General features: G+C 45.7%; 1 protein-coding gene across 6 annotated transcripts in view; it reads right to left on the bottom strand.

Annotated features, from left to right (window-relative positions):
• Positions 1-26739, bottom strand: part of PAPLN (papilin, proteoglycan like sulfated glycoprotein) — a 53300-nt gene that overhangs the window by 4488 nt on the left and 22073 nt on the right. For 2 of the 6 annotated variants that reach the window (XM_027642370.1, XM_027642369.1), the window contains 24 exons: positions 24095-24210; positions 22687-22747; positions 22315-22417; positions 21314-21444; positions 20850-20973; positions 20031-20111; positions 18883-19055; positions 18175-18298; positions 16954-17080; positions 16190-16252; positions 13970-14177; positions 12150-12326; positions 10763-10919; positions 10046-10132; positions 9223-9511; positions 8982-9102; positions 8162-8291; positions 6318-6969; positions 5504-5641; positions 3971-4095; positions 3080-3218; positions 1544-1681; positions 782-909; positions 100-208 (listed from right to left, as the gene is read on the bottom strand). In XM_027642370.1, coding sequence (XP_027498171.1) covers positions 100-208; positions 782-909; positions 1544-1681; positions 3080-3218; positions 3971-4095; positions 5504-5641; positions 6318-6969; positions 8162-8291; positions 8982-9102; positions 9223-9511; positions 10046-10132; positions 10763-10919; positions 12150-12326; positions 13970-14177; positions 16190-16252; positions 16954-17080; positions 18175-18298; positions 18883-19055; positions 20031-20111; positions 20850-20973; positions 21314-21444; positions 22315-22417; positions 22687-22747; positions 24095-24210 — 3701 coding nt within the window. The remainder of the gene's footprint in view (positions 1-99; positions 209-781; positions 910-1543; positions 1682-3079; positions 3219-3970; positions 4096-5503; positions 5642-6317; positions 6970-8161; positions 8292-8981; positions 9103-9222; positions 9512-10045; positions 10133-10762; positions 10920-12149; positions 12327-13969; positions 14178-16189; positions 16253-16953; positions 17081-18174; positions 18299-18882; positions 19056-20030; positions 20112-20849; positions 20974-21313; positions 21445-22314; positions 22418-22686; positions 22748-24094; positions 24211-26739) is intronic. The other 4 variants (XM_027642371.1, XR_003527524.1, XM_027642372.1 and 1 more) reach the window with 4 other exon arrangements.

Here is a 26739-nt window from a genome sequence, read left to right as displayed (position 1 = left end):
GCCATAACTGGCAGGCACCCTGCATTAGTATTTGCATGGTAAATGATGAGGTTTGTAAAGAGAAAGAATGGGAAGTTGTTCTGACTCATTTTTGCTCACCTTGACCACCTTATATTCACGTTGTTGCCAGTCACTGTACAATGAAGCTGAGCAGTACCTCCTTCAGGTACCGTGATGCTTGGCAGAAGACCGGTGATCCTCAGCTCTCCTAGACCAGAAGGGAAAACATTACTGGCAGGAAGACAATGCCAAGCTGCACCTGGTAGCAGGAAAAGGCTCATGCCCAAGTCCAACACAACCCATGATGAGTTGCAAGTCCCTAGGCCTTGAAACAGCATGTTTGAGGCTGTGCTGCCATTGCTATGTGGAATGTGGATTTCCTAAGGGTTTTGGCCTGAGCAAGGGCAAGTAGCAGAGGCCTCAAAGAGCATTTTTGTCCAGCCGGACACATGCATGTTATGTGCACAGAAGGACGATCTACTCAGTTTCTCTTGCTCTTATACCCATTCCACACCAGTGTTCCACAAACAAGGCCCTGAGAGTGACCCTTCCTGTGCTATCAGTGCCTTTTCCCACTGCCTGGAGCACCATGATGTACTAGACACATGCGGATTACCATTGGGCAAAACAACTCGCTCTTCCCTTGCCCTCAAGCTGCCTGTTAAACATTAGGTGTAACAGCAAAGAGGCATGGCCAGCCAAGAAAACCACACTCCCTGTACAGCCCTCCCTGTTTCCCGCTTTTGTGCACACGTCATGCATTCCTCCATCCATCCAGTACCTAGGGGTCGGAACAGGACCTGGCGCTGGTCCAGGTCACGTCCATTCGAGGCAACACAGGTAAAGAAGCCGAGATCTTCAGGGCTGACCCGGCTGATCACCAGGGCCCCATCTGACTGCTGCCTGTGTCTGGGGAACAAAACCAGAACCTCCCTCAGCCTGCGCTCAGGTCAGGATGGACCTCCAGACAGCAGAGCTGAAGCAGTGCCTCATGCACAATTGTGCAGTACTACTGAGCAAAGGTTTAGCTGCAGGGGTTGTAATACAACCCTTAGTCGTCAAATCTCAGAACTGGTGCTGTAGACACTGGAAAAGCTTGCTGCTAGAGCAGGTTTCTGGGAGCAGAGTGAGGACAGTTGCAGGAGAGCAGCACCAGTAGCCATGAAAGTTCACTGCAGGCACCCTGATCTCTCTCTGCTGTGAACCTCTGCCCTTGCTCACAGACCAGCTGGGTTTTGGCAAATTTGCTTGCCACATGTACTTTTTCTGCTAGCTTTGTAGATGAACAAATTTCACCCTTGACTCACTTGTAGACCCTGTGTCACAGCTGTTCACTCAAGGGTTCAATGTTCAGACTTTGATCTGTGAGTGAGGCTGGGGTAGGCAAGCAGTAGTCTGGCCCTGGTGGAGGAATTTGGCCAGCATAAAGAAGGACAGGTCGTTGCTGCATGGCCAGCAGCATCATTCTCTCAAAGGAGGAGTCAGGAAAGGAAAGGAGGAGGCTCTTCTTCACATGAATGGTTGAAGCCACCTGGGAGCTCACCTGGGAGAGGAAAGGGGCTGCCCATCTTTCTGCCACTCAATGGTGAGAGTGGGTGATGCTTCCACTGTGCAGGGCAGTCTGACTCTCTCGCCAACACTGGCCTCCACTACCGTGGGCTCACTCTTATCCATTCTCAACCTGTAAAGTTCACAAGCACAGCAAAAGATGTAGAAACTTCCTTGTTCAGCATTTGACCTTTAGCACAAGGCTTTTGTAATCACAAGCCTTATTCTGTGTCTCCAACAGAAAAGGGTGGTCTCTGCACTCCTATCAGAGCTCTGATGCTTGCCATTACCAGCATTCAGCAAAGAGCAGCCTCCATCAAATCCTGCTCCAGTTCAGCACAGCTTGGTGCTGCACTCCTGCCAGCTTAACCCATTACAGACAGCAACCCTGATTCTTACAGCAACCCTCCATATAACAGCTTAGGAACTCGCAACGTGAACACATGGCAAAATGGTACAAAGTCATGAACAGGGCACCAAGCAAGCTTCCCCCAAGGTGCTTATCTGGCACACAGAAATGAACCATTTTGGGATGTGAAAGAGCCCATTGCAATTACCTGAATGCATGCAAGGCCCAGGAGCTGGTCATCCACTTCATGCAGCAGAAAGGTTGAGGTCAGACTCTCACAACACCCATCTCCTCATCCTCTTTGCTCTCTGATAACTACAGCTAAGCACCATTTTACAAGGGAACTAAACTATGATGATCCCAGAGTCAAATAAAACATCATCTCCCTGACCCCCTTTCTCTGACCTGAATTCTTGATCTCAAAAAAACAAAACCAAAGAGCAACCCTCTTAATTCAGTGAATCACTTATTACTGCTTTTAGGCAGGAGCAGCTAAGGAGATTGCTGGGGATTTCAGCAAATTGGCTGGGTTTTAGGTTGTAAACCCAAAAAAAGGGAGGGATCAGATCATGGTCCCATTTATTCTGGAGTCCCGACACGCTGTGTTTAAGGCAAAAATAATTTGTCCACTTTTATTTCTGTGGAGCCTAGAAGCACCAAAAAAACCATGCAACAAGCTACAAAATATGCCAGCACATGAGGAGATAGGTTTGGGTCAAATAGATTTGTTCACAAAATATTTAAAATTAAAGGGTGGAAGCTAGAGCAACTAGAACTGTTTAAAATATACACGTGTCTATTTTGTACTAGTTAGGCAGTTCCTATTTGCTTTGTTTTTTTCCAGAACAGATTTCTCTTTCTGCCTACACTAACTTGAACATCTAAGGATGCTGCCCCAATACTTCTTTTGTCTGAGCCTAACTCCTTTGCTGTCAGTTTCTCTGTGCATTTTTGCTCAGAATATGCTTCTTTCAAGAGACCCTCGGGGACGACAGAAGACAGCTTGCGACTGGGATCTTCTCCCGTTCCCATTGTCAGCAGTTCAGTACTGCTTGCTTCCCAACCGGGCCCCAGAACAGCTGACCCAGGACCTTTCCAATCTTCAGCTTTTCTACATGAAGAGATGCCATATGGTTCATCAGCTGGTCACAGTAGACAAACTGTTGCTGTGTGTGAACTTACCTGTATGTGAATTGCTGATGCACAGGGGACCTGGCTGCATGTACAACTTTCCTGCCTCTGGATAACTCTCGAAGCTGCTGATTTTCCTTGTGACGGACCCGACCTCTCTCCCCCTCTGCCAGAACAGTGCTCTGGTACTCTATTCAAAACAAAATACCATATGTGAATAAAAGGACACTTCTTACTGTGACCTCTTGCGTAGGGTTTCTATGAGCTTGGGAGAGCTTGCTGAACTGGAGCCAAAGATCCCTTCAGCCATCTGTTTTCTGGCTGACTAGTGCAGTAAACCTGCACTGTCTACTAATGAGAGTCACAGACCTGCAGGCAAGCAATTTTAGACTCCTTTCTCTCCTCTGTCAGTGAGGATGTTGCAACATCCCTTAGGCCACAATGCCTTCTGCCCCAGTTGCCATTGCTGTTGCAAAGCACACTTCAGAGATGGAAGGCTACAGGGTGCCTTGCTGGCCCATCTTTTGAGACCAGAAATTTTTTGGGTTTGTTTCTGAAAAAAGGCACATTTTTCAGAACAGGGAATCATTTGTTACCCAGCAGGATCTGTTTGGGCAAAATACAAAACATAAAGGCACAAGGATCAGGAGGCAGCTGATGGCTGTCAGGGATGATGACACGATCGCTGTGCTAGAAAATGGGGCAGGTTACAGGCAAGCCACAACTCCAGTTACGGGGTGGTACTGCAGGGAAAGAAGTGCTTTAGGGCTCAGGCTTTATCATGAGAGAACACCACACTAAGAGAGGCCCTACTGCCTCCACACTCCCTCTTGCCAGTGGAGAAAGTTTGCTCCTGCAGCTGGCTTTATTGAGCCTGTGGTCAATAACCATTAATGAGGAGCCCTGAGCTACTTCTCTGGTGTTAAGCAGAAGATAATTCACCTGTGATCTGTAACTGAATCTGTCGGCTCTCTGTCTTCGCGTCAGAAGTGAGGCACGTGTACATCCCAGCATCCTCTGGCTTGACATGGCTGATCACTAAGGAGCTGTCAGACTGGTAGGTGTGCCTGCAACACGTGCAAGGATTGACTGCCTCTGCCTGGCCACCGGCAGCAACTGGCCAAGGCAGAGCAGCCCTTCGTGCTGATGTTACATAAACCATCACCATGTAGTGCCCTCACTGGCTTAGAAAAAAACAAAACCCTGCTGACCACAGAGGGGTCACAGGCAGGGGAAATAACTGTGCCAGAAAGGAGGTCAGGAATAGAGAAGAAACTGAGATGGGAAAACAGGGAACTGCTTTCAGTAATCCTCTCCCATGAGGAGGCAAACTGCCCTCCCAGGGAGGAGCTTGAGTCCCAGCAGTCAACTGCAAACAGAAAAGCATAACTGGGCTTTTCTTAACTGTAATTTTCATAACACAAAGGGACTGACTGGCTCCAAACTCTTGCTGGAAACAGGCCTCCCAGGAAAAACAGGTTTAAAATGAGTTTAAAAAAAAATTGATGTGCCAGAAACTTCCAGCCACAGGAACTCCGGGTTGTTTGGCTGTAAGTTTCACCCTGGACTAGTGACCTCGTGCTGCCCCAAGATGAATTCAAGAGAGACATTTTTCTGCATCACTACTCACGTCAGCTTCCACTAGTGCCTTGTTATGGGACAGCACTTGCTCTGTTCATAACTCTAGCCAGTATCTTATTACTGGTGCAGACTGTACCTGTTTCTTCTATGTGCAGAACAGGTGGACAGTTCATGCTCTTAGGTCAATACACGGGCCTTTTTATTTCTTAAAAAAAAAGGGGGGGATGAATAACATGTGGCAGTTTTGGCTGGAATAGTGTTAATTTTCTTCAGAGTAGCTAGTATATGGCTGTGTTTTGGATTTGTGCTGAAAACAGTGTTGATGTTTTCATTTTCATGCTGAGCAGTATTTACACTAAGTTAAGGCCTTTTCTGCTTCTCACCCCACCCCACCAGCCAGTGTGCAGGGGCTGCACAAGGATTTGGAAGGGGACACAGTTGTGACAGCTAACTCTGACAGACCAAAGGGATATTCCATACAATATGACATCATGTTCAGCATGTAAAACTGGGAGAAGGAGGGAGAAGGAGGGGCCACTCAGAGAGATGGTATTTATCTTTCCAAGTCACTGTTATGTGTGATGGAGTCCTGCTCTCCTGGGGATGGCTGAACGCCTGCCTGCCCATGGGAAGTGGTGAATGAATTCCTTGTTTTGTTTTGCTTTCACCTGCAGCTTTTGCTTTACCTTTTAAACTGTCTTTATTTCAACCCACGAGTTTTCTCACTTTTACCCTTCTGATTCTCTCCCCCATCTCACCAGGGGTGAGTGAGTGGCTGCATGGGGCTTAGTTGCCAACTGGGGTGAAACCGTGACCGTCCTTTTTGGATTGCATATTTGGCACTCTGCCCAGCAAGGAGCCCATCTGCTCTACAATGAAGGGAGCTGAGCTCACCTGTCAGAGGAGACTGGTCGGCTGTTCTTCATCCATTCCACTCTGGAGAGCGGGGACATGCCTGTTTTGCAGACCAGCTGGATGTTTTGTCCCACAACTGCTGTCACAAGAGAGGGCTTGGCTTCCTCCAGGATTGTTCTGAAAGAGAAAGTGATTCTATTGGCACTTTGGCTGCCCTCCTTTGTGTCCTCTAATCTGACTCTTGATGAGTTACAACCACAGGACAAAGCATGACCAGCTGCCCTTTCTCCTGGAAGAGAGTCCTGCAACCCCTCTCTTCTGAACAAATGAAGTTCAGCTCAGCAGACGGACACAGATCCAGTGCAGACATGTTTAGATCTTGCTCTGTGCATTCCTGATTTTCAGGGTAATACTGATTGGATCCTGACCCAAACTCTGCATCTTAAATGTCTTCCATAGAACAACCCATTGCTACTTTATGCAGTGCTGAGATAAAGGCTCTGAAGTCAGAGTCAGCTAAATTTGTTGGTCAGAACAAGGAAAACACCTATGGATTCTCATTTACTGTGTAAGAAGGCCTCCCAGACAAAGACTCCGGGATTCTGCAATCGTTTCACACACCATACTGAAGTGCTGTCAGAGACCAGGGAGAGTGCAAGGAAAAAGACAGCAGGTAACTCCAGGGCCTGAATAAGAATAACTTGATTTATCAAGGGGTCATATGTATAGCTAATCCATCACATGGTATTCCCAGATAGCTGGTCCCAATTGGGGTAACACTTTAACTTCAGAGAAAGCTGCACTGATGCTTCACAATCAGCTGGCAGAAAAGGGTGGAGGTAAAAATCATCACCTGTGCAGAGCCTGTGCTGGGAACAAGTCTGCAGACTCCTGGTGCCCAAATCCCTCCGTCATGGAAACACCTGCTCCAAAAGCCTTATGCCACTGCTTGCCTTCACGGGGCAGCACCTGCTGGCCACTGCTGCTCTGGCTCTCTGAGGGCCCAGGCACTGCTGTTTCCCACAAGTGCAGCTGGCTCAGGCTGTCCAACCTGCTTTGCCGTGTGTTCCAGCGCTGGCTCTCCAATATACCAGTCCTTGGCAAGGACTCTGACAGCACCTCACTTCTCCAGCTGTCCTGTCTGCGGCTGCCTTGTGTAGGGTGTGAAGCCCCATAGGTTCTTCCTTCTTGGCTGTAACTTGCAGACTGTCTTGTGGATGATTTCTGCTGACCCTCAGCATCCCCTGTAGGAGAGTAGGAGCCAGCCTGCTGGCGCTGCAGGGCTCCTGTGCCAGAAGAGGGCTCGTGCTCCAGACGACTGACCCCCCCAGAGTTGTGGCACACTCTCATGCACTCCTCTTCTGAGGTAAAGCTGTTTTTATTGCCATGACAGCCACCATACCAAAATCGGTTGCACTTGCCAACAACACTCACAAAGTACCAGTGAGTGGTCCAGTTTGTGCAGGGGCCATGAGCACTGGGCAGCAGGCATATCACAGGGTACGCTACCAAAAGGAGCACAACAGAGGGAAATGTTAGGGTCACAAAGCGCAAAGGTCCAGCTGCTTCAAGCCACCTATCTAGATGACCTGATGTGGGCAGAGGGCAGGTGGAAAAGTAGGACACCTGGGTTTTGCAGCCAGCTCTGCTTTGAAATTGGGCAGCAGCTCACATTTTCCTTTTTGTGTCAGTTTTGTCTCTGACTGAAGAATCACCATCCTCAAAGACATTTCTGAATCTAGATACTAGACAGATGTTTTACAGCCTTCTTTGGGGAATTGTGCAACTGCAAGGCTGCCTCTGGGGTTTCCTCTTCCTGGCTACCATTTGCACATTTCCAGCCCACAAAGTGAGAGGATTAGACCCAGTTGTGAAGGCTCATGCACTACAGAAAACCCCCCTCCCCACCCCACATTGCTATAAAGAAGAGCACAGCCCAATGTGTCTACAAACCCGGCACTGCCCTGTCACATGCTGACAAACACTGGAGGCAGGGCTCTGACTGAGGGGTCCTTTGCCAAGCTGTGTTTCAGCAGAGAGGATCCAGAGCTTCCCCCTTCCCCATGACAGCCCCACAGGATTGGCTACAAAGCAATGTGTCTGCTGCAGCAACAGGGCAAGGAAATGCAGGAGCAATGTGCCTGCAGAGGGTACAACTGGGCACTAAAGGAACAGAGATGCTTTTGCCCAGTAGTTCTAGCACCCTTATAGCACAGCAGGCACTTGATTGAATTTTGCTGGCTAAAGGCATGCACACAACCTTGAGCAATCCCTCCATCCTGATGTAGCTCTCATTTCACCCCTGCCCATGAGCTGTTTGAAGGCTGAGAATGGCCCTGATTGCTCAGAGGGGCCCTACTTCTCCTAAACCTGGGAAAATAATTTGGGGCACACCAGGCTGCATCAGGGTTTCTTCTCAGGGCCAAACAGCTCCCCAGTAGTCCTACACACAAACACACTTCTGTCCAACTATCAGCAGAAGATCAGAATTTTTGCTGTAGCTGACAGAACTAAACCTTCTGGCTGCTTTTCTACACTCCCTTCAATTTTATGCTGCCCCAGCCAACAGGTAGAATTTCTTTTCAAAGAGATAATTTACTACACTTTACAGAGAGCAGAGCCTCTACACAGGAAGCTTGCATGTGCTCCTGGACTCTTTTCTGTGTTTCTAAACCAAGAAGCCAAAGCATCACTTACGGTAGTTGGGCCTATTGAGACATCCTTCCCCTCGAGGACCTGAAGCTGAAGCGACATTGTCAAAACAGCAGCCGTACATGGAACTGCGGCACTCGCCCGAGGGATGCTGCTGGGACAAGGCTTGGCTTGCCTTAGAGACAGGAATTGAAAGCCAAAATTTATCATGCTTACATGAGGACAGTACCACATGCAAGGCACCATGTCCAAGCTGTCAGCTGCAGAAGGCCAGCTGTTAGAGGCACCACTATTTGTTTGTTTGCCTCCTAGAGGCTTTCATGCTGGGAAGGGTGGGGAACTTGGCTGTCAGCCATGGAGCCAGGGCTTCACTTCTCTGCAAGACAAACCTAATCAGCCCAGCAGCCAGACAGTTTTTTCTTCTGGCTCCAACAAGAACCTCAAGCTATGAGAGGGATTATCTCCCTGCCTTCAGTTAATCTGCAGAGTTGACAAACAAAGGCAATTAATAGTGGCCATGTTTTCCCCATTTTTTTATCCTAGAAATTGGATGGCAATTTCATGACTGACAAAAATTTGATTATTCGGGATTATTCAATCAGTTCTACATAGGATGGTCTTCTTCTTCTCAGACATCTCCCCACCACCCACTCTGTTCCCTGCTTATGGAGGATCACAGGTGGATGCTCCAGATCGAACAGGAGTGAGGTGGGCCAAAAGGCTTGATGCCATGCCTGGAGTATTGATTCTTCAGCATTACTAGCAGAGATGAAGCCCAACAGAAACCCACAAGTGAGTCACCAGGGTCAAATCTGAATTTTTGTATCTGATGAACTCCAAAATAGCAAAGAGCTTTTGTACTTACTTCTGGAGTGGCTGCAGTGGGATGATTTTGGCTCATTCGAATGTCACGGTAATATTGTGGGCATCCCATGTTGTTTGGACCCTGGGCAGCTGAAACTCCATCAGGGCAGCACCCATACCTAATGACAGAAGGGCTACAATAATACCTTACCCGCCCAGCTCAACAGGCACGGGTTATAAATTTCAGGAAGCCCCCAGGAAAGGCAATGCCTCCCTGCTCAGGCCTACCTACTTCCAACTACCTGTTTTGGTGACAGGTGCTGAAAGGGCAGCCTCTCCCCAAAGGGCCTGAAGCTGGAGTGTGCCCATCTGGACAGCAGCCATGTGGGCTCTGGTGACAGTCCCGAGAGCCAGGCCCTGCAGTGGGGACCTGAGAGAAGCCGAGCTGATGGGAACCCGATAAACGTGACTGGGGTTCCCAGCGAACAGCAAACAAGTTCATGCCATGGTCCTTGGTGGATGGAACGCGGTGATTCCCAGAGGTACTGTGGATCATGGTGTTCCCAGGGAGCATCCTTTCATCACCAGAATCTGGGGAGAGAACTCATTAAAGTATGCAGGTGAGGATCAAAATCCGGTCAGTTTTCCTCATCTCTGCTCTTTCACCTGCCCAAGGCTATGTGACAGGCTTTTCTGTATCACCTGAATGTGTGTCTTCTGGCCAACCCTTCCAGACATGGTTGTCCTGAGGGTCTTTGCTCACTGCCCTGACCATTCTTTCTGCTGTCCCATGAAAAAGCAGCTGTCATGTTACTGTGATCCCTTCACATCATCCTTTCTTCTTCCTACGATCTGCTTTGGGCACCATTTCTCTCAGCCACGACCTAAGTCATGCTGACAGAACCCAGGATCTATATGCTGTATACAGAGTCTTCTGCACAGATATATTCAAATACTGTTTACTGTTGGTGTAAAAGAATCTATATTTTATCCCTGGATCCATGAATTTCTAGAAGCCCATGAAAAGAATTAGAGAAATGAATAAAGGGAGGATCCTGTCCCCTACCACACCCTATTCCAAGTCCCCCATCATCAAAAACCCAAATTAAGAAAATTTTTCCAAACCTGGGGCGTGGCCGTTTGGGTTGTAACGTGTCAGCAAGGACTGGCGAGTGACATCATGTCCCATAGTGTCCTGCATACTGGGGACCTCTGCAAAGAGAGACATACACAAAATGAGTGCAGTTAGTCCAGCCCTATTCTCTAATAATTGCAAATACATCCAGTAGTCAGCAGGAGACAAAAGTAGATGAAAATGTTTCTCTTCTCCTAGAACAGCTGCTCAGCAGCAATTGGATTCAATTGGACTGTCAGGACAAGTGACCTACAATGGGCAGGCAGACAAAAGTCAGCATTTGAGCTCTAATGTGAAGACTAGACACAGACAGCAAGCAAAATCTTTTGAGGAGTTGTGACTTCTTCATAGTTGGTCCAATGAGGGATGAGAGTTTGCTATAGTTTTTAGCTACTGAGCCTGCCCAGGTTACCATCCTTCTAGACTGGGAGTCCTGGGGTCATTCTGCAGCACACACTGGGTGAGCCATCACAGAATACTGAATTCAAAATGAATACACACCAGTTTTGTTCCCAAGCCTGTTGCATACATTTCAAACAGCACAGGTACTGGGACTCCAAAGATGCTTTGTGCACATAACCATGGCAAACTCACAGGATGGAGACAGGTAGGCAAGAAGATGAGAACATAAGCTGATGCAGAGCTGCGAATTTCTATTCCTAAAAAAAGCATCTTGGGAAAAGCTGGTGTGCAGCAATACCACTCACGCTGTGGCAGGTAGCAGGGCTGCATGTTGCAGCTACCCAGGGTGGCTGGTTTCTCTGGCTGGATGGCTTTGCATATCTCAGGACTGTAGAATTTGGAGTCACCGTCAGCACAGATGACTTGGCGTGTCCGGATGCCTGAATCGCAGCTCTTGGAACACTTGGACACAGAGACAAGGCAGTGAGCAGGCAGCAGAGGTTGAATGCAGAGACCCCACAGACCAGAAGTGTGGAACAGCTGCATGAATAGCTGCAGGCTGAGCACAGCTTCCTCCACCAAGACAAAGCAAACAATATTTCAGCTGGATTCATCTGAACAATTAGAAAATCATACTTTAAACCATTTTACCTGAGCCACGCTCAGCCTGTAACATCCAGATGAGCTGCTGTTACCCACAGTGGTATGTCATGGAGCTTGAGTGAATTATTTCAGCCTGAAGGTACCTCAGTTCAAGAGCAACAATATACAACTGGAAAGCAAACTGGTGGCTTTCTTGTAAGCAGCTAACTGGAGTTCACCTCACTGGAAACTGTGGATGAGGAGGGAGCAATGAGCAGTGGCTCGGGGGAGGGGATAGTATGATGTACTTGTTTAACCCACCCAGCTCATGGCAAGCTCCACAAACATTGGGAGAGTATTTCTCTTATTCAGAGGCAGATAGGAGCCCTTCCAAAAAAATAGAAAGTGAGGGGAAAATCAGATTAAGACATGTAACTTCTTTAGCTGTTACTAAAACTTGGCCCACATCTCATGAATAACCAGATGTAACGCATTTTAACTCAGAACTAGTTGGTCTGGCTAGCACAGAAATGAAAAAGTGTGTTTGGAAGTCACTTGATGCATTGGATCTACCTGTATCTCCACCCCCTGGCACTTTTCCCAGGTTGAACACAGTCTGGCTTCCTCCACAAAGACAAGATTAATCCATCGGAAGCACAGTTTATCTGAATAATTACAAAAATATACTTTAAACGATATCACCAAATGCAATGGCAATCAATAAATGCTCCAGCCTTGAAGCCTGGAGCTCTAAGCCGTACTTGGCCAGAGAGCTTCTTCTGCTGATCACAGAGATGGAGCAAAGAACTGGGAATAAGCAGCAAGACTGGACTGTTTCAGTTTATTGGCTGCATTTTGCCACTGTCACTGAAACTATAATCCGCCCCTCAGAAGGATTTATTTTTGTAGCAGCTGCATACCAAGCAGGCAGCAGATTAACTGGAGCATTACCCGTGCCAGTTACAACGCGACTGTGAGCCAAGGGGCTGGTAATGAGGCAGTACATGCTCCCAGCCTCAGCCAATGTGCAGGCTGCAAGGATCAAAGCTTGTTGTGAGGAGCACAACAATATAATCAGGAATATCTGAACCATGAAAGTGCGGTGCTCACCAGACCCCAGTCTCCAACATGCCAGCCAATTTCCTGGATGCAGTTCTCCCTAAGGCAGGGCTGGGTGGCCGATGGCTTTGGCTCCATTAGACAAGCAAAGTCCTGAGCCTGAGAGCCCTGCTGTGTCTTGCAGGTGATGGTCCGGGTCTGGACTCCTTCCCCACAGCTGGCTGAACACTGCAGGAAGGGGACCCAAAAATTACAAAGATGCACCTTGCTTCCTCCTGCAATTCAAGGCCATTCTCCCTAATATTAGGGCAGAACACCGTTTTGAGATTGCCTAAAAAAACAGCTATCATTAAAATCATCTTCTGGGGTGGGAGTTAGCAGAATAGTTGTTTATGCTGCAGAAGAGACAATAAGGCATGGGAGCATGGGATAGGGCCTGGGAGATCTGGAAGTCACTGGATGATTTTGGCCTATGAACAATAGGATATGAACAATACACGGTAGAAAATATCTGGAAACTCATATTATTTACACCTGATTAAAATCAGCCACGGTAAAGAATTCTAGAGAAAATAAAAGAATAGGTTCTTATACTGCTCATGTCTTTTGCCTAAAGACCTTGTGCTCCATTTTTACGATGTGAAGCTGGAACACAGCTTCTATACCGGTAACTGATCTGTGACATTTTCAATGCCCTCTTAAATTCACAGTGGTGTTTCCAGGAATCCAGCCTACTTCTCCATGAATTACCAAGTTCTCTAACAGAAAGCATTAACTTGGAGACAGTCTGAATTACTTCAGATGAGTTTCCCAGCTGTGTTTCAGCCATTCATTTACTAGATTGACCTTTTATCTCTGAGAGTACATGTAACACAGTCGCTTTTGAGAACCCCAAAATGACTCACTTAGGAATCAGTTTGTAAGAACTTCCCCAAACAGTGCTCTTACTCCACAATCCTAAAGTCACACCTGGAATCTCACAAAAGGAAAAAAATATATAAAAAAGGACTTCCCAGTCTAGGTTACCATGCCTCGAAGTTGCATTTTGTGTTGCTGCACTACTCAAAGTACCACCACAAGACTGTAGGTCAAATGTTACAAGCGTGCATGTCCTTCTTCTAAAATAGAAAAATTCACTCGTGCTTTATGGACTAAGTAGATACTCCCTTTACTTTCTAAGCCCTTGGAACATAAGATGCCTTCTAAAAACCTGGCTGGCTTCACTGAGCACATACAATTTGAACTGTTTCCAATGCCTTAGATACAAATGCACACAGGCATAAAAAATGCACCATGTGGCTGTGTTTGGAGAAGCCCTGTGCAGACACACAGAAAACAGCAGGTCACCAATGTTACAAGAGTACCTTGCTTACCGACTCTTGTGACTGAAGTACTGCTGTCCTGGGCTTGTAATGCTGAGGCAGCAATATGGAAATAAACAGCACAGGCAGGAGCCAGGAGCTCCTGTTTTACAGAGGAGGGAGTGTTACTGCACATCCTCAGCTGATGGACAGCAGCTCTCCTGCCCACTCTCTGCCTTCACCAGGCCTGGCTCAGAAACCCAGCCAGTGCTGGGTCTGGTGGGTTTGATAAAAACACAGCAGTGGGGAAAGGATTGGCAGACCAGAATAGAAACAATATGCAATGAGAAGTGCAGAGGCGCAAGGGCATGCACAGTTTTGAGGAACATGGATGTGTGCATAGGAGGGCATAGGAGGGCTGCAGGGACAAGTCCTATACCTCTGCATGCCACCTGTCCAGGGACACATATTTTTTTATAGTCCCAGAAAAGAAGCCTTGCTCTTTATCCCCAAGCTTTGGCACATCCTCCTGCAGTAGGTGCCAAGAGGCTGTTACCCACACTTCCTCACCTCTGACCAGGGCCCCGTGCTCCAGGTGGCACACTGTCTCACATTGCAGGGCTGGCTGCTGCAAGGCTGCTGGGCAAAGGCCATGCACTCAGCATTATCCACCACCCCTTGTGAGCTCTGGCCGTCGAAGGCCACGCAGTAAACGGAGCGAGTCTGGGTGCCCCCACCACAGGTAGCTGAGCAGGATCCCCATTCTCCTGTTTTCCACCTGCAGGTCACAGAATCAAGAAAAAAAAAAAGTAAGCCCAGCTAAACTGCCTCAAGGCACAGAGGAGGTCAGTGCCAAATTCCTGTAGAAATCAAACAGGGAAAATGTCCCTTTGCAGAACAGAGTCAGAAGTGAGTTCCCATTTGACCAAGTGCCACTCAGCTTAATTGGCAATGCAGAGCATGAATGCCACTCCATAGACATATCCCAAGCTACAAAACACTTGTTTCTCTGGAAGTGCAGAGCTCTCCCAAAAAGGGAAGATTTCTCTCCATGGCTTTTGGTCTCCTGATATCTGCAAAAATGTCATGCCTGGAATAAAACGTCAAAGAAAAATAAAGAAAAAACCCAAAGAAAACAATCCACATCAACTAAAAGAAAAGCAACCCACACCAACCTAACTATATTATTAGAAACAGTAAAACCAAGGCAAGCCCTCACTCTGCCTGCAAACCATGCCACACACTGTCAAAAGTGCTTGTTAACTTTTCGCTGAGAGCCAGTAGAAAGCTGGTTTATTCCTCCATCACTCAAATTCTCTAACAGCACACATAGAAAAAAGCCCCCAAAAATGTAAATAGATTTTGTCATGTATTTGATTGCTGAAGCTGCTGTAGAAGTGATACACCCTTGCTAGTAGAAGGGGGAATGTCCACCAAACAATCTGCTTGGATGCTAAAATCTCTGCCTGTGGCTGCTTCAGTGTCTCAGAGCTGTCCAGGCAGCTGGGAGCACAGCTTAACAGGGGGTGGCTTCAGGGACAATATGATGTTTCATCCCTGACTCCAGTGTGCTGTGCAGTCAAAAGGCAGTGGTTGTGTAGGGGGAGCATCATGGTGATCTGTGTGCCAGCTGCTATATCCCCTTGCAGTTAGATAAGCCCCAGCCAGGGAGTGAAGGCAGTTCATGTTTTCTTCCCTAGCATTCCAGCTACTTCCCTAGTCTGGCCCTTGCCACACCTAAACTGAGTTTCAGGCAGCCAATTCACATTCACATCCTAACAGGAACTCCACAGTAAACTCGGCCACATTCACCTCCATAGATGCCCTTCTTTATTGCTAAAGATGCAAACATCAGCCCAAAACTGAATGGCCTTTCCTATAAAATAGGAAAGGGAACAAATACAGCCAGCAGAAGCCACTTACAGCGGTGTGGTTGCAGGGTTTATAACAAATTAGTTGATTAATATTTTTCAAAAGCTGCAATGGTAATAACATCCCACCCCAACTGTTTTCTGCCTCCAGTAAAGCAAATGTACAGTTTTAGAAACACTGTATCAATCTGCACTCACCTACAGCTTCCTTCAATTGCAAGTCAAGACATCTCTGACACTTGTTTCGTTTTCTTTGTAAGACAAGGTCAACAACCATAAGGCTGGGACTCTTATCAGAGGGCAAAAATTGCAAGTCCTAAGCTATTAGCAGCTTGCTGGGAGACAACTGTTTTGCTTTTGATGCTTTTAACTTCTCATATCTCAGTGTACGTTATTGTATCTGTCATATCCTGGTACTCATCACAGTTTATAGGCTCTTTTCTGCCTGCTATAGGGCCCACGCCAAAGAAATAAGAGCTTTTAAGAAACTGCAGCTTTTGCTATGGCATGCTAGCATCCTGGCCAATGTTTCAATTGCTCAATCCATCATGCTCTCTTTTCATTTATGTTCTTTTATTTATCTTGATAAATAAATTTAAAAAGTCTTCCAGAACCTCTTTACTCTGATTCCAGAGAAAAAACAAGTTATCAGAATAAGCAGCTAGATATGAAGAACTTGCCCCCTTTTCAGTCCCATAAGAATAAAGATACCAGAGGCATGTGCAACCACCTAAGCAAAGCTGCCAGCCAGCACCCTCCACCATCATTTTCACTGGCAAGAATCAAAAGCGAAACAACACCCACTGCTACCACCAGTGCCAAAGAGGAAAGCCCCCATGGATTCATTGGGCAATTAAGTGGAGAGCAGAAGAGAGCAGCTGCCTTCCTGTGCTTTCTGTAACTTCCTTCTCCTCGTTACCTCTTCTGAGAGCTCCGTGCTCCACTCTGACTCCAGGCTTGCGGCAGATAGACGTAAGAAGTCCTTTATACACAGAACAAAGGATTTAAAGAACTTAAAACAAGTAACTACAGGTTAACATATTAACGTATTCAGAAATGCTCCAAGGTGCCCTCTCGCACACAAGCGCTCTCAGAGGCCTCCACTGCACCCACCAGATACACAGAGAGATCCACAGCTAAGGCTCTGGTTACAGCTCTGGATGCCCATGTAAGAGCCAAGTGAAGCCAACTGTAAGGCTATGCCAACAAGGGACAAGGTGGAAATGGCTGAGTGAAGGGGTTTGAAAATGCTAGAGAACGAAAAAACTCCAGGATTCATCCCTTTCCAAGAGCAAGGACACTGGGAATGCAGAAATTACTTAAAATGATACCAGTTTTGACCTTCTGCTGTGTCTTTGCAGGCTCCAGCTCAAGAAAACAAAAACCAGAGAATTTGTTTCATATCTCCTATGTGGGCTAGAAGACTTTCCATACTTTGGAAAACAGATTTAATTTAGTCTATAAAATGAACACAGAATGTATTAAGACCTCTTCTTGTGCACACAGAAGTGCTCATCACAGTGCTGTCACCCCCATCCTTTGTCTTGGGCTTTCTCTAAAGAAGCGAAACACTTCTTTGGAGAGAACCATGCTGGAGGGTAGAAGTGAGCGTGTCATTCTTTTTCTCAGTTCCAAAGCACTTCAGGAAGAAGTCAGAGTTCAGAAGAAGGAAAGAAATCGTACCGTTTTGTCTGGGGACAAGCCTGATGACCACATGTCCGGTTATTGTCTGGTTGTGGTTTATTCCTGCACATATAGTCCGGATAAATTTCATTGTCTATGGTACAAAACACCAGCCGGGATTGGAAACCTACAATACAAGCAAGAAAGTATCTGATCAACACAAGTTACCCAGGACTAGGTTTACAATGCATCAGGATTGGCAAGACAAGTTTCTAAACTCGTGTAGAATCTGCGCCTGTCCCAGCCATTTTGGAAAAGAACCAGGTGTAGTTCTTTGTCTCTGACAATATGTACAAATGATGCCTTCCCACAGTATAGGAATCCACTGGAAGGGCAAGGGAAACAATATAATTCTGTGTAGCTGAGGGAATTTTCCTGTTATATTATGGATTGAGACTCACAAGGGAAGTGCCATACCCATATGTCGCTCATGAAGGAACCCCGCAAGATGCATGCAGTATACAGCTGAAGAACTGGGAGGGGGAGGTCCTTCTGTTAGACTTAAAAGGCCAGTCTTGTGAAGACTGGATATGGGAATAAAACTTGCAGCTCTTCATGCTTCCTACAGGATATGAGTGCCCAGGCAAATACAGTCTCAGCACCTACAGCCAAAATATGGCAAAAGCTACTGAAGTAGCCATCAGCACAGAAGCCCAGAATAGGCTGATAAGAACTCTATATACTAATCAGCTGGAGAGGGATTTTTTTGTTTGATTGGTGATTTTTTGTTTGTTTTTTCTTTTAAACTTGAAATCCATAATGTTCATGGAAGAATCTGTAAACTGAACATGACATGACACTCCAGTGTCTGACAGTCCTCCTGGAGAGAGGGGATCTTCCAGGCTGTGGTCAAGAAGAATGATGTGATTTAGTAATGTAGGTCAGATCAGTTTGGACAGGACATCTAAAGTGGTTGAAAAGACCACGAAGAGCCAAAGCAAAACAAAACAAAGGCTATCTATGAAGATTCTTAACAGGTTGTAGTAATATGTCTAAGGACTAGGGCATGGAAAATAATACAAGACAAGGCATGGGGCACAGTCCTGTTGTGACTCCATGCATGACCCTTCCTTGACAAAACCTTAGCTGCCCCCTGCAGATACCTATGCTGCCTTCCAGCAGAAGACTGCTGGGAAGCAGCTGCAGAGGGCAGCACACTGTCTTCAGGGTGTGGATATAAACTCCACACCAGCTGCCAGCAACCAGGTCCTCTCTTCTTACCTCCTCCACATTCAGAGCTGCATTCACTCCAGGAACTGTAGCTCCAGCTGTAACTCGTGGCCTGTCCTTGCAGGGGCAGGTAATACTCGTACTGTACCCCCGTGTTTGGTTCCTGGCTGATGAGCTGTGAAAGCATGGGAGGAAGTCAGGGGAATAACACTTTTCCTCTCCACAGAATTTCTCCACCGTGTCTGAGGGTTTGAGCTGACTTGCACTCCTCCCATTCAAGAAGCACTGTATTTTCTTCTTGCCTTCTATCATACTCTGGAGAGCACTATTTTTTAGAGAAGGGTGTCTTCATCCCTCTTGGTTTCAGAAGATCCAGCTGTTCTTGTAACAGAGTACCTTTCCTGCCCTACAGCACAGTTTAACAAGCAGCGTCCTGGAGCCTGTCTCTGCCCCAACACTGCTTGGTCCTGATTCTCACCCCCTTAAAGTCAGAGTCTAGGGGAATAGGCAGGAAACCAACACTGAACCTTGCCTTGCTCATTTGTGGGCAATAGAACCAGAGCAGCAATTTGTGCTGCTTCTGAAAGAAGACAACCTTAGTCTAGCTTAAGGGCCTACAGCCTTGTAAGATTCCCAGGAGCCCCATCACTTCATCAGTTTTTCCCACGTGGTATCCACCAGTGCACTTCCACTGCACAAATAGAGCACTGCTATGCAAAGAGAGCAGAGCATCAGCAGGGAGCAGGCACATCTGCTTACCTCAATGACGAGAGGTTCTGTGGTGGGACCACGGGCATGGAGGAGTTCTAGGGCCAGATCACCCTCCAAGCCCCGGTCGTAGTGCAGAACCGTGCTGGCCACCTGCAGCGCCCGGCTGAAGTCGATTGTCCAGTGCCCGTTCAAGTAATACTCTCCTTGCACGTTCTTAACAGCTGGGCAAACCCACACCCCAGAGAGAAAGGATCATAAGAATTCCATCGGGATGCTCATGCTTTCACTCAACACTGTGTCACAGGCAAATGAAGGTGACCATCATCCTCTAACAATGCTGTCCTCCCATATGGCTCTCTTGCCAGAAGCTGCTCCACATTCAGACAGTGGTTCTTGCCAGCTTTGCTGCAGACCAAGCACTTTTTTGCTGAACAGACAAACGCCTCCAGCATGTTCCTGCCCTGCCTCTGCATTCCCCACTGTGCTAGGGCACAGTCTTTGTCCTGCTTGCCATTAAGATGTGGGATTCACATTCCACTGCCTCTACACCACTAACTAGTTCATCAGATATTCTCTTCAAAAAACAGAGATGGGTGCTGCATCCAGTTTTCTACAAAGAAAAACATCACCAGACTGATTTGTCCAAAGCACTGGGTGATGGAAGAGTCAGTATGCAGATGAGTATTTGCTTTCTCCACTGGAATCTCCTTAGCCCTGTCCAGAAAGCTAGGTGAGGACATTTCTCTCTCCTTTTTGCCCTCACATGACCAGAACTTAAGGTTGTACAAATGCCCAAAAGAAATCTATGGAGAAAAGAATCCCACTCCAAACTTTTGGATGGCAGGAGTAGTTAGGGTTTACATTCACCAAACAACAGAACTCATAGCCAAATTTTGTTATATCAACTAGACTCCTTGTAAGTTTCCAGGTAGGAAGTCTCAGTGTGGGTATTTTTATTCCCCACTTAACAGCAAGATCTCCATAGGATAGAAAAGGAGATAAATGTGAAGCTCTGAGTTGTGCTTCAGTAACAGCTCAAGATTACTCAGTATTCAGATCCTGATGTCCAGAGAGTTTTCTCCTCTGCCACATCATGCCCTCGAGACAAACATCCCAAAGTCCATACCTCAAAACGAGATTTTAATATAATGGCTGGAATCCAAACAGTCTGACACAGATTCTGATGTAAGTCTTACCTAGAAAGTTCCTGCTGGGCATAACCTCCTTAATTTGGATGCTTGTGGCACCCATAGGGATGATAAAGATTTGATTGTAACCTGAAAAAAAAAAAAAGGGGAATTATTCAATATCTGTCTGTGGATGCCACACAGCCACTCTTCTGTGCCAAAGATGCTCACAGTTTCGTTGGTGCCTGAAAAGCATGAACTTTTTGCAGGTGGGTTGAAGCATTTCCATTGTCATTTTGACTGCATTCTGGGTAGTTTCACCCTACATTATCCACAGGTCATGTGTGTAAAAAATTCCTCAGAAAAGTAAGAACAGGGGTCAGTGCATATTCTATTTTTTAGATTTTAAAATCTTTGGAATGTCAGCAAGCATCATATTGGAGTTCAACACAGAGAGATGTGACCACAAATGTACTTGTTATCTTGAAATCTTTCAAAATTGGCCAAATGCAGCAGACGCAGTCCCATTTCTAGCCTTGCACTAATCCTGGTGGGGCTCTCAAGATACTGGACAGTCTTACAAAGGCAGTACATAGCTGTGTTCTTATGGTACATTTATAGCACCTGCTTGAGAGGGAGTAGGGAAAGACACCAGCATCATGGCAAGAGCTTCCGTGTGTACAGAGATTAAGGACGTGATTCCCAGGATAAGGCCATCAGTACACTTTCTGATGCTAAGGCCACGCACCATACAGACATTTCAAGTGAACATCCAAGCATGCCTACAACCATCACATGAACAGGTGTCCCCACCAGCCCTTGTAGCAGTTGACTTTCAGTTTAAATCTCTCCTTCTCACCTGCCCAAACCACCTAGGATCATCTGTACCTTTGGGGAGGCTGGTCACATCAAAAGTGCCCTTCACACCATAGCAGGTGCTGCCATCTCCTCCACACTGCAGGCACTTGTCCTCCTTCTTGTCAGATTCCAGCATATTATCACAGCCAACAGCCTGTCAGAGCACAGGAGCACTAATATGAATAAACCATAATGACAGAGAAAATTAAAAAAAATGGCCAAATGTTGGACAGATCTAATAAGAAAGCCTGAATGTATGAAGTCTGTGAAGCCAAGATAGGGCAGAGAAAGAACTGACAGAGAAAGGACAGGGCTGATATCTGCTGTTTCACATCCAGAGACAGATAAATGCTGTCCACATGCTCCTCAGTACCTTGAAAGCTGAATGATTCACCTTTTCTCATGCTGTTATGAAAGGTCAAGTAGAACAAAGGGAAGCAACGGAAAGACTGACAGACCCAATGATGAATGAAGGAAGCAGTAAGATGACTAACCTGACAAACTCCCTCTACACAGATGTCCCGTTTGCCAGGTTCACAGGTAGTCCCATCAACCACAGTTTCCTTGTGCCTGTAGTAGAAATTCTCTCCCTTGGGAATACAGTTTAACTCACACTTATTGGGTGCTGGTAGGAGAGAAAAAACAAACATTATATTATAGCTTGATAACACATCAGAAGCCTAGTTTTAGATCACAGGAGCAGAAACAGAGGGGTGGACTGATATTAAGTGGCAGATATTGAACAAATTTCTGGGTCACAAACCGCTGGAGGCTGCAAAAATACCCTGGTAAAGTCCCACTGTACGCAACCGTTTCCTCAGGGGACATTGGTTCAGGCAGATATTTGGTTACTCTTAGTAAGACTGCTCTTATGCTCCCTTGCAGTACAAGGCTTTCTAGAATGAGAAAAAGTGCTGATACAGAACTGTTAACTTAACAACCAACAAACCCCCCTTTAAATCCATCTTAAAATCCCTCATAATTTGTTAACAAACTGTGAATGATACCATATCAAAGCTCAGAGTAAGGACCCCCTGGTTCTCACACCTGCCTTCTGAGTTAGGTCCTCAAGAAAGCAATTGAAGAGATGTCATATTTTCTGAAGCACTCATTAATTATACGCATTTGTTTCTTCTGTGCCCTACTAATATTCTTTTGCCAATATTGGAAAATACAGCAGAACTTCTGCTTCTCTAATACTTCAGAACATACTGCAAGCAGTTCCAGATTTCTTTAGTAATGTTTCTGAAAGAACGGCTATTACAAGAGACAAGTACATATTGCTGCAATGCTGCCTCCTGGCCCATGTATCCAGTGCCTTTGTGACAGCAATGCCTTGTTGCTGGCAAAAAGATTTTTTCCATGCCACCCCCTGCCCCACACTCCAAATGAGAAAGTATCCTGTGAGGACACTACAGTAAAAAACATTACAGTCACTTCAAAACATACTGTTCATAAGTAGGGATGAAATGCAACCCTATGTGTTCATCATTACCTCCATAATAAGGAAGCCACTTGTACTTCTTTCCTTGGAATTCTGTCCCATCAAACTCAGCACACTGCTCTGCCCGAAAATCCCGGGAGCCTTCCGGGCAGCTCTGTTTGGAGGAGAAAATGTATTGGGTCTTTATAAAAAGGAGGAAAATCGAGTGTGCAATAAAAATTTTGGTTTTATTGTTATTCCTCCCATATCAAATCAGGGGCATAATTTCAATATACTTTTGAAGGGGTATTGTTAATGAACTGCATTGACCAGTGATGCCAGAGAAACAGAAATTAATAATGACACATTATTTCTCAACAAGAATCACATTTTTCTGGGGAAAAGCAGCAACAGGCAAGAAAAAACAAAAACAGAGAACTACACCTGAACATTACATGACTGATAGCTTCGTGTTGGGCCAACACAACCGGAAGGACCTTCTGTCCTGAAAGTCAGAAAAACTACATGAAGTTCCCTGAAGAATACACATGTGAAAAGTCATCTCATGGCAGACATTACAAATCACCTTCACATCAAGCATATCACCCTCACAGAGTCTCCTGAAACAGCAAAATAACTAAAAAGCACTTCTGCACCACTAAAGCAAGTTGGGATCTTCTAGTTCTGTTTTCTGCTATGGTTCGTGTTCTGGCATGAATGAGACACAGACCATGAACAATAGCAGTACAGCTCTTTGGGATCATGTTTCAACTAAATAATGGAAGCAGAGCTTTTAGTCCATTCTCCACCAGCAAATAGTTGAGGTGTTCATACAAGACAGAGAAACATGTTATGAGCAGCAGGAGGGTAGTGGCCAATTCAGAAGAGGTATGTACATCATCTATCTTGCTTTTTACAGGTAGCCTAGGCCCATTAGCAGGAAGAGCTAAACATGCCCATGGAAAGTGTGCAACACCCATAATCCAGTCAAATGACTGTGGCTGAGAAATATGGAGAGTAACAGTTGTGGAGGAAACGGATCTGAAAGTCAACCAGTGTCTAATACCTCAATATTCCTGAAATGGAGAGACAGGCCTCCAGGGATTCTGGCAGGTGTATATCATAATGGGCCGCTTTCAAAAGAGATCCTTCTTTATTCTGTGTGGGAAGCAGCAGCTCTTCACAAATCTGGATTCTTCTATTACAAACCCCCCCTCTCATTTCTCTAAACACAGAGAGGTTGGTTTTTAAGATATTACTGAGAATCTGGCTTTTTTTTCTCCTTTTCTTTGTTTTAATCCACAAAAGGATCTCTAAGGTGCATCATTCCCAAGAGGTGCAGTACCAGACACCATCCTCATCAGAATGCAGCTAAGCCAGCTGCAAGTGAGGTGGCACAGTGCTAACACTTCTTAAGCCAACTCTGTTCTTCCTTTCCTCTGGGGCAACTTACCTTCCTGGAATTTACAGGCCTGAGAAAATCCTGGCACAGTCACCAGCTCTCAGGAGAGGAACCAACTTGCTCTGGACTGTTCTCCATCCCCCCAGGGCTTGCCACACTAGACCTCAGTGAAGAGCTGCTGCCATGCCAATCACCTGATTGCATAGCCTTGGATCAACAGAGAAACTGCTGTGCTCTATCAGAGGAGCCAAAGCAGGGATGTGTTGAAGAGGGCACTATTCAAAAAAGTAGTTATAAGACTGAAAGTGAGGTTCATCTCAAAGGGGTCTCATTCCCCTGGGATCGAACACTGGGTCATTTTTGTTCTGGATGTATATTGGAACATAACTGCAGGAGCTCAGTAACAGAAAAGCACATTTAAAGAATCAAAAAAAGGAGGTTAGCCCTCACCTTTGGGAATAGCAGTGCCGCTGCCGAAAGCTGACTCCACCGCCACAGCTCCGACTGCACTTGCTCCATTCACCCCAGCTCCCCCAGACATCCACCTGCCTTTTCATACGGTGGCCCTGTAAATAAAAAACCCACAGACATATCAGACAGACCTGGTGACACAGGAAAAAAACCAAATGGAAATGAGGCAGAGAACCTATGTTCCTGCTGTGCTGTATTCCTAGTATGAGAAGTGGCAGAGAATAATAAATCAGAAACACCAGGCCTCTAATATCTAGGTGTATTAGCTTCCTGAAGACACATAGCACATCCAGCTTTTTAATCTCCCTTAACTGCTACTCTTTGTCTATTCATAGAATCTCAGCAGTTTTGAATAACCATCTAAAAGAGGATAACATCTTCCTCTCAGCAAGGCAGCAAAGGCAAATCATTACTTCAGGGACTATGAGCACTGTCACTGCACACCAGATCAATAGAGCCACTTAATGCCAAATCCTTGGCTCCAACCTAATACTTAGGAGAAATAAAAGCAGAAAGGAAAGCCCTGGAACACTTTTTACTGCAACGAAATTCCATACATGGACCCTTTTTCCCCTTACCCAACTGTGTCCAATGATGATGCCAAGACTACCATTAGCTACAGCCTTAATTAATTTTGTATGTAGAAAGTCTGAATGGATACTGACATTAACGAAATAACCACAACAATATAGACAAGAAGTTACAAGTGCAATGCAACCAACCAAAACACATTATCTTAGAAATATATTAAATATCATATTTTCAGGAAAAAAAGGCCTACTGCAGCTCATGGGCTCTACATACAGCAGGACATGGGTGGTTAGTGGGAAGAATGGCAATATCCTGAAGAAAAAAAAGTATATTTGCAAGATGCAGCAGGGAGAGAAACAAAAGGTAAAAAATTATTGTGAGGTAATATAATTCACTTCCATACACACTGTATCCCACCAAATTTACATAACCCCCTGGTCTAGGTCTCTGTTGACTTGAACACAGCACCCCACACTCCCATACTCTACATTTCCCTGCTCGTGCTCTGTGTCCATTCCTTCCCGTTGTCCCCCTGGTACCCTCATGTAAGCTATTTTCTGATGATCACCCCAGTTAGTAAGTGCCAGCATAAGGGTTTTCTGCAGGAGCGAAGGAATATCCTAGAAGTGGAGATTTCACCACGGCAGGAATATGAACCCTGATCAGCAAGCAATTTCCACCCACGCAGGTCACTTTCCATGGTCTACAGAAAAGGATGGCACTGAGGAGAAAGCTCCTCAATTTAAGAGCATAATTTTCACTTCTGTTAACTGATAACTGCTTTTACACAAGACATCCAAGTCTCTGCTAGTCTAATAAATCATCCAGTGAATCCAACTCAGGCGAGATGCATAGGTTAATCCTCCCTTGTCATTTAGACAGGTTTAATGATTTTCTACACATACTCGCTGCCTGACTGTATTTCCAAATTACAGTCTTGTTTCTTTCCTTCACCCTCTTTTAAAGAATAATTCCCTGCTACTGGCAGAGTAATAGGCAGAGATATTAGCCAATCATATCTATGCATTTACCATTAAATTACTTACAACTATCTAGCTGCAGAGTCATCCCAAATTATTATCTACATTGCTCTAATGTGAAACACTTTCTTCCTGGCCCATGCCATTTAATTTTCTTCACACAAGTTCTGTGCAATTCTTTCTAATACCTCTGGTTCAGACTAACTCTGTTTGCCTTCACCACTCGCTCAATGGCACTACCCAGGTTACAGCCATTTCTACATACCTTCTCTTGGCCAAGTCAACATCTCCCTGACCTCGTGCCAAACCCCTTTTCCATTCTTTCATTCCAGATATTGAGTTCAGTATTTGTCTTTTGCATTCTCATTTGCCTTTCTGGGAGTAATCCCAACAATAGAGTTTCAACTTTCAGCAAGGCATTTTATTTTCCCAAGTTTTTCTTTCAGACATCTAATTTCTCCCTCTGTAAGCCCTCCTCTTTTACTCTCAAAAGAATAAAATACGCTACCTCTACACTTTTTTCTCTACAATCTTATTCTTCTGTATCAACTGACTGATTTAGAAACAGTATTATCTCACCTTGGAAACAGGGGACCTTTCAGTCAGGGAGAAGGAAACATGTAGATAAAAATCCAAAGGAAGAGCATTTGAAAGTCAGATTACTGGAAGGTAATTAGGATAGAAAGCCCTTCCTTGATACATACGCGTGCTTGCGTGTGCTCCCCCCCCAGATAAATATTCCAATATCCCTCCTACAGAACTAGCATTCTTTATTCCTTTTGTAGAGAGGAAAATCTGCAGGGACTGTTTGTTGTAAGGCTTAATCACCCGTAGAGTGAGGAACAGTAATTTTTCTCAGTATCACTCCATTTACGTACAAAAGGAGCATCAGCCCAAAGAATCGTCCCAAAGCTGTAGAGTGTTAGAGAAACATTTTAATAGGGGTCCAACTCCCATATTTGGAAATCTGTGCACAGTCCTCATTACTTCAGTAACTGCACACATGTATACAGGCAACTACAAAGCTGCATATTTATAATAAATAATAAATATATTACATAATCCGATAACAGTATGTTTTTAGATGCTGTCAAATAGTTTCTGTTCCAAAAG

Source organism: Corapipo altera, unplaced genomic scaffold (genome assembly GCF_003945725.1).
Source record: "Corapipo altera isolate COAL_440 unplaced genomic scaffold, ASM394572v1 23b, whole genome shotgun sequence".
In the NCBI taxonomy this organism is placed as follows: Eukaryota; Metazoa; Chordata; class Aves; order Passeriformes; family Pipridae; genus Corapipo; species Corapipo altera.
This window is presented reverse-complemented; position numbering and strand designations above follow the sequence as displayed.